Below are 15,689 nucleotides of genomic sequence, written 5' to 3' on the forward strand. Positions count from 1 at the left end.
CTACAAGACTGAAGTAGTTCCATCTTCCCAATTAGGGGAAAGAGTAGAGTGTGTGAAATACAGGCCCATGGGCTTGACTTCAATTCCTGGCAAAATTCTAGGTCATATTATTAAAAGGTTACTTAGTGAAATTTAGAAAAGGAAGTGGTGATCACAAAGAGATGCCTTGGTATCATCAAGAACAAATTACAGCATATTAACTTCATGTGGTTTTTGACTGTTTAGCTAAGAGGATTATCTGAGTATACTATCCTCAATTTTAGCAAAGCACTTCTTTTGTGACATTCTTGTAGGAAGTTTAGAGAGATTCTAGCTAGACAAGTGGTTTAGAGATGGGTGAATGGAGGACCCAAAGACTCATCATAATAGGTCACATTCATCTTGAAAGTTCTCTGGTGGAGCACCTCTTGGTTCTGTGGTTAGCCCTGAGTGATTTAGTATTTTTATCAATAACTTGGATAAAGGCATAAATGACATACATTTCAAATTAAAATTAAAACGCCAAACTGCCAGTGGATGAGTCAGAATGCAAAAAGATCTTGACAGGTTGAAACACTGAGCTGACTCAAGAAAAAACTTGATAGGGATAAATGTAAAGTCTTATCTCTGAGTGAAAGAATTAACTTTAACTTCACAAGCACAAGATGGGGAAGGCAAAAGATCTGGGGGTTTTAGGTGAGTCAAGTCAACAAACATACACTATGTACTGTGTTCCAGACATTGTTCTGGGGATATAAAGAAAGGCAAAAACAAAACAAAAAACACAATCCCTTCCCTCAAGGAACATATACAATCAAATAGAGGAGATAATATTCAAAGAATTACGTACAAATAAAATATAGATAAGCTGGAGATAATCTCAGGGAGACACTAGCATTAGGGGAAAAACAGAAAATATTCATTCAGAAGGTGAGGTTGTTACTAAGACTTAGAAGCCAGGAAGGAGAGGTGAGGAGGGAGAGAATTCCAGGAATGAAGGACAACCAGTGAAAATGTTTGAGGAACACCAAGGAGACCAGTGTCACTGGGATCAAAGTGTATGTGGCAGAGAGTGCTATATAGGTAGGAGACAGGTGATGAAGGGCTTTAAAAGCCAAAGAGGCTTTTATTTTTAATCCTGAAGGTAATAGGGAGCCATCGAAGTTTACTGAGTAGGGGGGAAGGGAAACATGGTCTGACCTATCCATTATGAAATTTACTTTGGCTGCTGACTGGAGAATGGATTGGGCTAGGAAGAGACATGAGGCAGGCTGACCCACTAACAGGCCATTGCAGTAGTTGAGGCATGAGGTGATGAGGACCTGAACCAGGATGGTGTCATAGTTAGAGGAAAGAAGGGGGTGTATTGAAGAGACGCTACAAAGGTAGAATGGACAGGTCTTGGTAACATCAATTACAATCTCAAGGTGAGTCAATATACAGCAGCCAAAAACACTAACATGCTGTTAGACTGCACTAAGAAGGAAGGAGGCCCATTTATTAAATGCCTACTATGTGGCATACATTATACTAAGCACTTTACAAACATTATCTCATTTTTTCCTTACAACAACCCAGAGAAGTAGGGGTCTATTATTATCTCCATATTACAGATGAGGATATTGAGTGAGAGAGAGGTCACCACCTTAATTTTAACAAGAGGAATAGTGTACTAGATCACATAATACTTTTCTACTCTGCTCTGATCTAATAATACCTGGAGTATATCCTATTCAATCTAGAGAACCATTTTTTAAGAAAGGCATTATTGATAAGATAAAGGGTGATCAGAATAGCAGAGGGCCTTAAAATTAGGCCACATGAGGATTGTTTGGAGGAACATTTAGCCTAGATTAAAAAAAAAAGTTTCAAGGATACATGGTAATTTTCATTATATGTTTTAGGGGCTGACACGTGCAAAAGGAATCTAACCTGCTCTGTCTAGAGAATAGTTCTAGAAGCAGGGCCTATGACTGTTCTTGCTGAAGTTGTAGAAAAACACATTTGGGTTCAATGTAACAATGAAAGTTGACCCCAAAAGGAATGCACCATCTTGTGAGGGAATGGATTTCCTCTGCCTGGTGGTCTTCCAGTAAAGCCTGGGGAATCACTTCTCCAGTACATAGAAAGAGGGATTCTTGTTCAGTTACTGTTTACACTAAATGGCCCCTGAAGTTCTGGGAATCCAGGCAGATCTGACAATCATTATTTATATTGGCATCTTTGTGCATCAGGACTTTGGAAACAACACAGCAACCCAGAGAAGCCTGTCTTATTGTGGGAGAAAGACAAATCTCTCTTTTTTTGGCATTTTTTATATCTTTTCCTCAAGTAACCTTCCTGCTCCAACACCCCATCACTTTCCTGATACACTCCCAGTAGTAGTCATGCACATCATAATACTTCCCATTGAGTTTTGCTAAGCTAAGCTTTGCTAAGAATCCTAACACAGAATTAATTTAAGAGCCAGAAGTGACCTTAGAATCCAGAATGTTAGAACCCAAAAAATTGTGTGTTACAGTGGAACCTCCCTTTCTTCCTTGAAAATTGAGAAGACTTGGAATGTGATGTATACTCAGGTTATGTATGTATGTATGTATGTACTTTTGCTGAACTGCTTCCCCCTCTTTTTTATTCTTGGTTATCAGGGACAACTCATGGGGTGGGACTGTCAGGGAAAATATATTTGGAAATGAAGATGCTATAAAAAATATCAATAAAAATGATACAGCTGTATGGGATACTAGAGGGACTAACTTAGCCCCCAGACACTGTGCACTAATCTATCTCATGGAATCTAGGTCTCCTGAATCCCAATTTTATCATCTTTCCTCTATACCTGGATGTCTAGGGGGCAGCTAGGTGGCACAGTAGATAAAGCACTGGCCCTGGATTTAGGAAGATCTGAGTTCAAATCCAGCCTCAGACACTTGACACTTACCAGCTGTGTGACCCTGGGCAAGTCACTTAACCCTCATTGCCCCGCAAAAAAAAAAAAAAGAAAGAAAGGAAGGAAGGAAGGAAGGAAGGAAGGAAGGAAGGAAGGAAGGAAGGAAGGAAGGAAGGAAGGAAGGAAGGAAGGAAGGAAGGAAGGAAGGAAAGAAGAAAAAGAAAAGAATCCTAGATGTCTGTCTCTGGGCAAGTCATTTAACCTCTGTTTGTCTCAGTTTCCTCAATTGTAGAATGGAGATTCTACTTCCAAGATTTGTTGTGAGGATCAAAAGAGATAATTGTTGTTGTTGTTGTTGTTGTTGTTGTTGTTAGGGCAATGAGGGTTAAGTGACTTGCCCAAGGTCACACAGCTATTAAGTGTCAAGTGTCTAAGGCTGGATTTGAACTCAGGTCCTCCTGAATCCAGGGCCGGTGCTCTATCCACTGTGCCACCTAGCTGCCCCCAGAGTTAATATTTGTAAAAGCAATTAACAGTGCCTGGCACACAGTAGGCAGTAAATAAATACTTATTCCCTTTCCCTTCCCTATACCTATTGCCTTTTTTCTTTAGGTCAGTGGTATCCATCAGACACAACTGAAACAGCTCAATAACACATTTACAATCATCCTGGTTATAATTTTAAACATTTTCTCTTTTTTTCGTTGCTACATCTAAGATTCCTTCACTCTAAGATGATGGATAAAACAATGAGTTCAGGGTTCCTTAATCTGTAAAATGGGAAGAGCACTTGCCCAGCCTATTCCTCCCCTATTCCTGCCTCCATAACCTCTCAAGGCCAAGTTATGTTGGGATAAAAAGAAAAGCAGCCAAGAAGAAAGTAGGAGCAATTCATCATTGTCCGTCGTCATCATCGTTATTGTCGTCATCATCATCACCACCACCATCGTCATCATGGTCGTCATCATAGGCATTTATATAACATTTTAAGGTTTAAAAAGCATTGTAGGGGCAGCTAGATAGCACAGTGGATAGAGCACCGGCCCTGGAGTCAGGAGGACCTGAGTTCAAATCCAGCCTCAGACACTTGACACTAGCTGTGTGGCCTTGGGCAAGTCACTTAACCCCAATTGCCTCACTTAAAAAAAAAAAAGCACTGCATACATTAGGGAATGGGGGCTAGACATGTAATTTCTCTTGCTATTGGGAATTCCCAGGTAAGGATACTCCTTCTACCAATACAAGTTAGTAACTTCTCTTTAACTTATAATCATAGAGAATAATCTACAAAAAGCACTGAAAGAATTGGAGATTGAAAGTATATGTCAGATTCAGAATTTGAACCCAGGTCTTCCTGGTTTCAAGTCCAATTCTTGAACCACTATACCATGCTACCTCTCCGCTGTAGGCAAAGTATTTTAGACCTGGTAGGGTCATTAGAAGATGTTTGAAATAGAAAGAATCTTAGAACATGTAATGTTAGCACTGAAATTATCTTCAACCTTGCCTTAGAGAAGGGGATGTGACTCGAGCAAAGTAACCCATCTAGCTTGTAGCAGAGCTTCCATGACCCCCCACACTGCCTCCTCATTGTACAACCCTCTAGGTGGGCCCCCTGAAGAAGAAGCCACAGGGTTGGACTTTATGAGACTCTAGCAATGGATAAAGGAGGGAAAGAGGAACTGGACCTTCTGGATTAGACCCCCTAAATGGCAAATCCTTCTTCTGCTGAGTTGCAAATCAATCCACTTTCTGGCTTCGCTCTGTCCCTCCATGGCTTAAGGGAGATAATTTGGTCTTACACTGGGCAGGGTCCCTCAGGATCCCAGATTTGGTACCTTTGGAGCTTTGGGTCTGACACTTTGATCAGAGAAGAAGGTTTAGAAATTGTGCCTCCTTTGGCATTGATGGTAGTTTAAAATGGGTAGTGGTAGTGGAGAATACCCTATATTCTTCACGAAATGGGTGTGAAAGTTCTTGTCTCTTTGTAGCCCTAAAGAGATTTTAACTATAGCCAGCTGAGTCCTCCCAGGCTACAGTGAATTGGGTTGACTGCTCCAAGCCCTACACTTAAGGCATTCTCCTACTTACACATTGTCAGGAGATGGACAATCACTCAGAGAGGTGGTCAATTAGGTAGAAAGAGATAGCTTGTCCAGTTTGTACTAACAAAGACTAGAAACTCATGTATACATGCATACATACATACACATACATATACACATACACACATACATGCTTGCCACAGTGTCTGACACACAGTAGGTGCTTAATAAATGCTTCTTGGTTTATTCATTCATATACACACACATACAGTGCAATCAATACATACATTAGACACATACATATGCACACAATGAATTAATGAATAATGTAATGTGCTACATATTGTACATGCATGCACATGTGTGTGCATGTGTGTATTGTGTGAATAGATGTATGTATGTATAAAATCTCCTTCTAATTCTTCCACTAGCATTGTAATCCTAGATGCCCTTTCTCCCTACATAGCAGCTCAAGTCATACCTCTTATAGAACAAGTTTCCCTTGAACACCTGTCCTTGATGTTTGCTTCAAAGTAGTGGTTTGTATAGTGCAAGTATTGAATAGTTATCGAATTAATCAATGATTCAATCCATCCATCCATCCATCACCCTGTTTTTACCTTACAACAATAGTGGAGCCAATAGAGATGCAGAAAGTGATTTGCCCCAGGCTTTGCCTTCCTGGACTCAGCCCCAGGTCCCATAGGCTACTCAGGTTTGTCTTGACCATGGCTTACTTTCACATGAGGGTCGGCCTCCAGTGACTCGTGTTCCTGGCACCTCTTCACCATTCCTGAGCACACACCAGCAGTTCCCCTGATCCTCGTCACATTGCACTGGTGAGAAACGTCCATCCTTTCCTTCACAAGTTGGGATGTATCCATTGCCAACTTCCCTCAAGGTGGCTTTTTCCATTACTATGTTACAAATGCTAGGGCCTTAAGGCAAAAAGACAATGCAAGGTTACTTAGAAAGACATAGAAGTACATGTAATAACTTTCATCACATCATTCATTCAAAGAAATATAAAGCACGAAGTCGGTCTTAAAGGAGCTTACAATCTAGCAGGAGAGAAGACTCATAATCAAACGAAAAAATAATAATACAAGAATTAACAATATGTAGCAATAGCAGATAGCAGAACATTTCCTCCAAAAAGTCTTCCCTGATTACTCCCAACTTAATGTGAACACTGCAACATGTGTTCTAATTACTTACACAACAAGAACAAGCTTTATTTATGTCACAGGGGGAAGGTCGTTACTGATTGGAGAGGAGAAGGTCCAAGAAAACTTCCTGGAAGAGGTAATGTGAATTGGGCTCTAAAGATTGGAGGAGAATTCAACAGCTGGAAACTGGTACAGAGTGTATTCCAGACCTCAATCAGAGGCAGTATAGAGCTGAGTTTCAGGGTATGGATGGCTTCATTTCTGTACTTGCATCCCTAAGTACCTTGTATACTGCCTGTCACAAAGCAGATACCTAATAAATGTTTGTCAATTTAATTAATTGACATTGCATGAAGGGGAATGATATGAGACTGAATAAATTTGTATTTGATTTCTAGTATAACATTCTGCACCTTTGAAAACTTTGGGATTTTTTGGTTCTGATGTGTATGTGTATGTATATGTATGTATGTTATATATATATATATATATATATATATATATATATATATATGTGATATATATATATATATGTACACACACATACCTACATTTTTCTCTTTCAAACCAGCCTAGTAACTCTTCTGATAATAGCCAAATACCCCATAGTAAGATCTATGAGATTCCAAACCATACTATTTTTACATTTTTTTTGTTTTTGTTTCCTTTCTTGAGGTTTTCCCCTTGTGCTCTGATTCTTCTTTCACAACATGACTAATGTAGACATATGTTTATTGTGATTATACACATATAACTTATATCAGATTGCTTGCTGCCTTGGAAAGGGGGGAGGGAAAGGAGGGAGAGAAAAATCTGGAGCTGAAAATCTTATAAAAACGAATGTTAAAAACTATCTTTACATATAACTGGAAAAAAATTATGATTTAAAAAAACCCATGAGGTTCCAAGTGTAGGAAACTCCCAATGTGAGAACTCCCTACACCAAATCGAATCTCCACTGTCCATCCTTTCTCAAAGAAGTCCTTGGTAGCTGCGGCATATAGCCTATGTGACTTGCCCAGGCTCACCCAGACACTGTTAGATGCAGGATCTGAACATGTGTCTTCTTCCCCCCAAACCCAGCATTTCATTCATTGAACAACACTACTTCTTCAAGGATAGAAGGCACTGATATATGTCTAATTCCCTCAGTGCATCTCATTAAAACAGCACTTTAGATTGAAGGGTAGGGATACCAGTGTCAAGAACAGAATCCTCTTGATTTAATCGTGACCTGTCCCCTATGGAAGCATCCCTCTGCCCTGAAAGCACTGTCCTTTAGATGTATCCAAGAGGTCTAGAAGTACAGAGGGTACAATTCTAAGACTTCAGAGAAAGCCTTAATATAGGTTATAGAGGGGGAAGGAAGGGAGGAAGGAAGGGAGGGAGGGAGGGAGGGAGGAAGGAAGGAAGAAAGGAAGGAAGGAAGGAAGGAAGGAAGGAAGGAAGGAAGGAAGGAAGGAAGGAAGGAAGGAAGGAAGGAAGGAAGGAAGGAAGGAAGGAAAGGAGGGAGGGAGGGAGGAAGGAAGAAAAGGAGGGAGGAAGGAAGGAAGGAAAGAAAGGAGGGAAGGAAGGAAAGAAAGGAGGGAGGGAGAAAAGGAGGAGGGAAGGAAGGAAGGAAGAAAGAAAGGAAGGAAGGAAGGAAGGAAGGAAGGAAGGAAGGAAGGAAGGAAGGAAGGAAAGGAGGGAGGGAGGGAGGAAGGAAGAAAAGGAGGGAGGAAGGAAGGAAGGAAAGAAAGGAGGGAAGGAAGGAAAGAAAGGAGGGAGGGAGAAAAGGAGGAGGGAAGGAAGGAAGGAAGAAAGAAAGGAAGGAAGGAAGGAAGGAAGGAAGGAAGGAAGGAAGGAAGGAAGGAAGGAAGGAAGGAAGGAAGGAAGGAAGGAAGGAAGGAAGGAAGGAAGGAAAGGAGGGAGGGAGGAAGGAAGGAAAGGAGGGAGGGAGGAAGGAAGGAAGGAGGGAGAGAGGGAGGAAGGAAATGTATTTTTTTTTTACTCTCATGCATGATTTCAATGGACCAAAAGCAGCAGAAAGGCTGTAAGGAAGAAGTACAAGTGGGCTCCTTCTCTCTGGGTTTGGGTGTTGACAAACTTTGATTTGTCTCTTTTTTTTCTGGACTAGGCCACCTCTTTTTCCTCTGGTGGATTAGTGATTGGATCACATCTCAATCTCTCCCTCTCGACTTTTTTTTTCTTCTTCTTCATTCTAGTGTTTGGGATTCTGAATGGTGGAACTGGTAAGAAATGTCACTTCATGTCAAATAATGCACCAATTTGCAGTCCAAAATGAGAGTATCATAGAATGTTAGAGCTAGAAGGAAGCTTAGAACCCAGAATTTTAGAACATGGAACTACGTTAGCCTGGAGCTGCTATTCTGAGCGAGAGGTTATATATACATTGCCTTTACCAGAAAATTCTGTCATGACAGAGGGGCAGATATTTTGTGGTAAGTCTGATATGTTCCACTTCAGTGTGTTTGTTGACTACTGTCTATACCAGGAAAGTATCCCCTTTCTTTGTTCAATTTGTATCCATCCCTTAAAGCCAAACTCAAATGCTGCTTCCTCTATGCAGCCTTCCAAGATCCACTCCAAATACCCACCCAGGAACTTCTTTTCCCCCACAGGCCTCACAAAGTACTTTGTTTTATAATTCTAATGCAGTTATCACACTTTTTTGTTATTAAAATTATCTGGGTTAGTTTCTTTTCTCCCCCTATGAACCTTAAGGGGTAGAGACAGTGTTTAATCTAAACTTTCTATTTACCACACCTTGGGGTACAGTTCTTATAAAGATTTGTTTTACTGAAGAATCAAAGCCTCTGGTGGATGACAGGAGGAACTTACCCAGGGCACGAAATATTCTTGGATTCTACTGGTTTCCTTCCCCTTTTTACTAACAGAGGGAGTCAGTGTGAAGGAATCATTTCAATTCAGCACCTGCATGACCTGGGCCTCCCCCAGGAGGCTGAACTGCCAGAGTTACTTACACTGGATGCTGCTGTTAGAAGGGAGTTGATCGAATTGTGCGCCCTCCCTGGACACTGGGTTCACACACCAGGTACTGCGGTCAGATTCCTGTAGCTGGTTGTATTCTCCTGTCTAAAACAAAAGCATGACAGCTTCACTGCTTCTAAGCTGTTCCCTCGGGTACCAAGAAGGAAATGCAAAAGGGAAGTTGGGCTTCTTAAAGCTGAAAACCATTGAAAGAAAGAAAGAAAGAAAGAAAGAAAGAAAGAAAGAAAGAAAGAAAGAAAGAAAGAAAGAAAGAAAGAAAGAAAGAAAGAAAGAAAGAAAGAAAGAAAGAAAGAAAGAAAGAAGGAAAGAAGGAAGGAAGGAAGGAAGGAAGGAAGGAAGGAAGGAAGGAAGGAAGGAAGGAAGGAAGGAAGGAAGGAAGGAAGGAAAGAAAGAAAGAAAGAAAGAAAGAAAGAAAGAAAGAAAGAAAGAAAGAAAGAAAGAAAGAAAGAAAGAAAGAAAGAAAGAAAGAAAGAAAGAAAGAAAGAAAGAAAAACAACAGTATCTGCTGGGAAACCTGACCAGCGGCATCCTGAGATGCTGATGGGATTTGAGGTGCTACTTCACTGAAGATGTGGGAAATTTGTCAAAAGCAAATCATGCAGAAATGCTGCATTCTGAATAGTTTTTCTGGCCTCTGGCGACATTAAAATAAAGAACAGCAATAAAAACTAGGATAGAATGTGGTGGGAGTTTTTTCTTCTAATTTAAGAAACTTGGAGTCTTGCACCTTCACTTCCCAAGCAGAACCATAAACTTTCAGAGTTGGAAAAGACTTTAGGGAGTGTCTTGTCCAATCTCCCCCAGGAAGAAACTGAGGGCCAGAAAAGGAAAATGGTTTGCTCAAAGTCACATGACTCAAGCAGAATTGGGCCCATGTTGCAGTCGTCCTGACTCTCCTCCTGCAAGCTCTCTCAGGAGGGTCACATATCTTCTCTCATGATATCACCTCACATTGATGTGGTGCTTTACAGAATGGCTGTGAGATAGCAGGATGAGCACTGGACTCTTAGTCAGAAGACCTGAATTCATATTCAGGCCCCAGTGTCAGCATGCTGTGGGGAAAAGTCTCTTCACCTCTTAGCCTTATTTTCCACAATGAGTGTAATAGCATTTGTAGTACCCCCTCAGGGTTATTATGAATTAAGTTTCATAGCACCAGAGTACTGAAAAGCACCAGTGTTTGGCTGCTTAATACAAAGTTCATGCTTTACAACAATCCTGTGAGACGGACAATGGTTACATCATTATCCCCCCTTTACAGGTGAGGAAACAAAAGCCCAGAGCAATTGGTAGAACTTGGCCATGTGCCTACCTCTCCTGGCTCTTGGTGCAGCACTTTTCTCACTATACCACAGTATCCAATTTCCCCAACAAAGTTAAAAAACCTCTAAAGCTATTGGAAAAAAATGCCCACTGCATTAGCTTTCTTTTCCTCCAGTCTTGTAGCTTACCTCCAAGCAGGATGGGGTGAATAGGTCTCCCGGAGAAGTACTGCCTTCAATTCCCCCTTGTTCCCAGCTGGAAAGCAACCCATTAGTCCGAGATTTTTCACATGCTGAGGGACCTGTTGGAGATATAAAGGCATTCTGAACTAAAAAGAATTAACACCTTCTTTGCCAAGTTCTAAATCAAACAAAATTATTTTCCTCCTGATGCTACCTATCTCAGATATTGGAGTGCCCACCACTCTGCTAATGATGAGAATGGAGAAAGAAGCTTTGGAGTTGCATTGCTAGGGTGGCATGGCTGGTCAACATGGGACAGAGTGTCCACTCTCCCACAAGGGCTTCTTCTAATAAAATTTCAGTCAATAAACATTTATGAAGAACTTTCCCAAGCCACAGAGTTTCAGAAATGGAAGGGACCCCAGCAGCCATATAATCCAACCTACGCCCAAAAGGAATGCCTCTGTATCACATACCCCACAGGTGGTTAACCAGACTCTGTCAGAAGGCCTCCAGTGAGGGAGTGCCCACCACTACCTGAAGCAGGCCCTTCCACTTACAAGAGGTCTGATTGTTAGGAAGTTTCCCCCACTATATCTAGCCCAAATATGGCTCTTGGTTGTTTCCATCCATTACTCCTGGTTCTGTTCTCTGTAGCCAAACAGAACCAACCTAAGCCCCTTCAGCTGCCCCTTAAATACTTGAACACAACTATTGTGGAAACTTGAGGCCAGGAGGCATGAAATGGGTATGACCAAGGTCCCACAAAGAGTAAGGAAATTTTAATAATATTAACCTAACAATTAATTAATATTAACATGATAACATTAATCAGAATTCAGGTCTTCTGACTACAGATCCCGAGCTCACTCCATCGTATCATGGTATTGTACATGGTAGGCACCTTGATGGATATTTATGGAAATGAAGTGAACTAAAAGTTGAACTGACTGAACTGAACTAATATAGCACTTAAGTCATGGTAGGTAGTGGGTCCTAGAAAGTGGATCACTTACACTGTGGCAATCTTGCAGAGCGAGCAACCAAGGAATCTGCAACATACTGCCCCTTCTCATCCACACACCAGCAGTGCCCTACAGAAAAATCAATGAAACTCAGAATTTAAGAACTTCTTGGTATTTGTTATTGTTTAGTTGTTTTAAGTTATATTCAACTCTTTGTGGCCCCATTTGGGGTTTTCTAGGCAAAGTTACTGAGTGGTTTGACATTTCCTTTTCCAGCTCATTTTACAGATGAGGAAACTGAGGCAAACAAGGTTAAGTGATTCATATACAGCTAATAAGAGTCTGAGTCCAAATCACACCTCAGGAAGATAAGTCTTCCTGACTCCAAGTCTGGCACTCTATCTGCTGTACCACCTACCTGGCCTGGGAGTCAGGAGACCTGAATTCGAGTTCACCAATTCTTAACTATGTGATCTTGGGTAAATCGCTTACCCTTTTGAACCCTAATTCCCTTATCTGTAAAATGGGAATAACAGCATTTATACCAGCTGCCCACCAGTATTGCTTTATGATTACAAGGCCCTTCATGCCTCTTATCTCATTTGATTACCACAACAACTCTGTGAGGTAGGCAGGGAGAAATATCATGATTCCCACTCTACAGTTAAGAAAACTAAGCTCCAAACATTAAATTATTTGCTCAAAGTCTCACAACTATTATGCAGAGGAGCCTGACCCTAGAACCTGCTCTTCTGGTTTCATATCTAGTTCTCTTTCTGGTGTGATGACATATGTAAAGAATCTATCAATCGATACACAATTATTATTAAGCACCTACAGTGTGCCAATCCCTGGGCTGGGTTATGGGGATACAAAGACAAGAGTGAAGCAGTCCCTACCATCAAGGAGCTTACATTTTCATAGGGGAGGCAATATGCCCAAACAGCTATGTGCAAAACACACCTTTGCCTGCTGGTAAGGGAAGGCTTTATGAAGAGGATAAGAATCTATCTGGGCTTTTTTCTTTCTTTTTTTTTTTTTTAGTGAGGCAATTGGGGTTAAGTGACTTGCCCAGGGTCACACAGCTAGTAAGTGTTAAGTGTCTGAGGCCGGATCTGAACTCAGGTACTCTTGACTCCAGGGCCGGTACTTTAACCACTGCACCACCTAGCTGCCCCTGGGCTTTTTTTTTTTTTTAAGATAAGGAGATATTACATTGTTTCAGAGACTTTACTAGTTGTGTGATCCTGGGCAAATCAGTTAACTCTGTTTGCCTCAGTTTCCTCCACTGTAAAATGAGCTGGAGAAGGAAATGGCAAACCATTCCAGTGTCTTTGCCAAGAAAACCCCAAATAGGCTCATGGAAAGAGTCAGACACAACTGAAAAGACTGAGCACTGGGGGCAGCTAGGTGGCACAGTAGATAAAGTACCAGCCCTGGATTCAGGAACACCTGGGTTCAAATCTGACTTCAGACACTTGACACTTACTAGCTTTGTGACCCTGGGCAAGTCACTTAACCTTCATTGCCCCACAAAAAAAAAAGGCTCATCACCAACAAGAAATATTACATAAATGGAGAGAAAATAATCACAGAATCATATGTCTAAAAGTGGAAGGAACCTTAGAGGTCATCTAGTCTAGTCCCTTCGTTTTATAGAGAAGGAAACCGAGGCCTATAGGGTTTTTGCTTTTTTTTTTTTTCTAATTCAATGAAGCATTTATTAGGCATCTACATTGTGTATGGTGAAAGGTATCTGTGAGACCCAAGATAATGACCTGTACAAGGTCATAGAATTAGACACAGAAATCAAACATTGGTCCAAGAAATCCAAAGTCATCATTCTTTCCCTTGCACTACACTGAGATATTACTGGTTGTAGGGGTTGTGTGATTGGGTCCAGACTACAGAAGACTCTATTGCCAGGCTAAGGAGTTAGAGACAGAGAAGGAGAGGAAATCTAGGTATAATCTGACCCACATCCTAGATTTTGGGAAATCAGATTTCAAAGTTGCCAGAAAAAAGATAGATGTGGACTATCATATATCAAGAGAAGTCAGCCAGAAGGGATGGGAGATGGCCAGAAATGAAATTCAGAAGACAGGGAAATGATTCCAGTGAAGGTGAAAAAGGGGGTCTATCTAGGAGACCACTGTGGATACATAAAAAACTCATAGCCAATTTAGATTTTAAAAAGCAGTATGGAGAAGATAGAAGCAAGTCCAGATATCAGACAGCATGACAGATAGTGGTAAACTATTTTTACAGCATGGTAAAAATAGTTTCAAGAATGCTAAATTCAAAATGAGCTGAAGCTGGCAAGGGAAGCCAAGGCCAACAAAAAGGTTATTTTTTTAAAGCTACAGTGGAAGGAAAATAAGGATTGAAGAAGGGATAGGATCTTTGCTTGGGATGAATGCAACAATGTTAACTGCCAAGGAAGAGAAAGTAAAGCAACTCAACTTTTATTTTGTTTCTTTTTTCTCTACAAAGAGGAATTACTTTTACACTGGAAGTCTCAGAACAAAAATACTGAACAGAATTGTTACTCAAGATAATGAAGGTGATAATAAAGGAGAACCTAGTTCTCTTTAATGAATTCAAGTTACCAGATGACTGACATCATTGGGTCCTAAAAGAATTGATAGATGTTACTGCTGAGTCACCGTCATTGATATCTGAAAATATCAGGAAAACAGGAGAGGTACTACGAAATTGGAAAAGTAAAAATATTGTCCCAGTGATGGAGGGAGGGAGAGGGAAAGAGAGGAAGGGAGGGAGAGACAGGGGAGGGAGAGAGACAGGGAGACAGACAGAGACAGACAGAGAAAGAGACAGACAGAGACAGAGACAGACAGAGACAGAGAAACAGAGAGGGACAGAGACAGAGACAGAATGCAAGCAATTTGAAGACCAGTGAGCTTAGTTTCTGTTCCTGTCAGTTTCTGGCCTGCAAGCAGAAGCAGTGTGTTATGCATACATGACATTTGTTTGGTTTTGAGTCAGTTCAGGTGACCACTAAAATTCCTTCTAACTCTCAAATTCTTTGATTTTGTGATTCTGAGTTGGATTTTATTATGTAAACAATGGGAAACGATTAAGTATTTAGGGGCAGAGGCAAGGGCATTATGAATAAAGGAACGCTCAGTAAGCATTTGGTTTGTTCCAGAAACATTCTGTGACGAGCTAGGGCCAGGTCAGGGGTAGGGGTGGAAACCAGAGTCCATGTCAGTGCCTTCTTTCAGAATCCAGTGTTATTTCCACTGCTCTCACAGTGCTGGTTTGATGTCCAGTAGGGGCTCTCCTGTTGTTTTTCACCTACACAGTGATTTTAAAGTAGTGCTAACATTGAATTAGAAATAGGCTCATAAACTTATAGTTTTGAATGGTCACTGCATTCAGTTGGTCCATCAATATATATAAAGGATGACCAAGTCTATGGAAATGAACAGTGGGGGAAACAGCAATGCTTTCTTGAGGCAACAGCACTCCCATAGAGAAGAAAATGGCACCACATCCAACCTCGCACACCAAGCAACATGGCAGCACCCTTCCTGTCTAGAGTGCTATTGTGCAAAAACATGTGAAGGGAGGACCAAAATGATGGTCTCTTCTCTCCAGGGATAAGTTTAATTCTGAAGGAGCCTTAGACCACACCCTAAGGAGCTCTATCCAGCCTTAGCAAAACCCTTCAAATTCACCCTATAGCAGATGGAAATGAACCTTTCCTTCCCCAGGATATACAGAACTGATCCCAGCTCTTGAGGATAATTGGAGACCAAATGAGGTGGAAACTTGACCTTGTTTTCCCACTGTCGCATGAGCCAGGTTTGTTTGACTTTCTTGTTGCTCTATCACAAAAACAAGCTACTCATAGGGAGGCAGCATGTCATGGGAAAAGAGCTGGTTTTAGAGTTAAAAGATCTGGGTTCAAATCCTAGCTGTGCCACTAACTATTGCTATGACCTTGGGCAAGTCATTTAATTCCTCTAGGTGTCAGTTTCCTCATCAGAAAATGGAAGAGTTCAAATAAGTGACTTCTAAAATCCTTTCTAGGCTCTAATCTTTGGTTTCATGTTCTATGATTAGATAGAAATGGGATGGTATTCAGCTTATGGCTATCATACCAAAATATGCCAGGGGACATTGGACATGGGGAAGGATTTGTGGAGGGGAGAGATTGG

At 41.1% G+C, this 15,689-nt stretch overlaps 1 protein-coding gene across 1 annotated transcript in view; it reads right to left on the reverse strand.

The window, feature by feature from the left end:
• TG (thyroglobulin) overlaps window positions 1-15,689 on the reverse strand; it is a 395,662-nt gene that overhangs the window by 338,024 nt on the left and 41,949 nt on the right. The window contains 4 exon segments of the mRNA XM_043991635.1: window positions 5,652-5,852; window positions 9,068-9,179; window positions 10,547-10,659; window positions 11,557-11,634. Coding sequence (XP_043847570.1) covers window positions 5,652-5,852; window positions 9,068-9,179; window positions 10,547-10,659; window positions 11,557-11,634 — 504 coding nt within the window.

This window comes from Dromiciops gliroides, chromosome 1, assembly GCF_019393635.1.
Source record: "Dromiciops gliroides isolate mDroGli1 chromosome 1, mDroGli1.pri, whole genome shotgun sequence".
Lineage (NCBI taxonomy): Eukaryota > Metazoa > Chordata > Mammalia > Microbiotheria > Microbiotheriidae > Dromiciops > Dromiciops gliroides.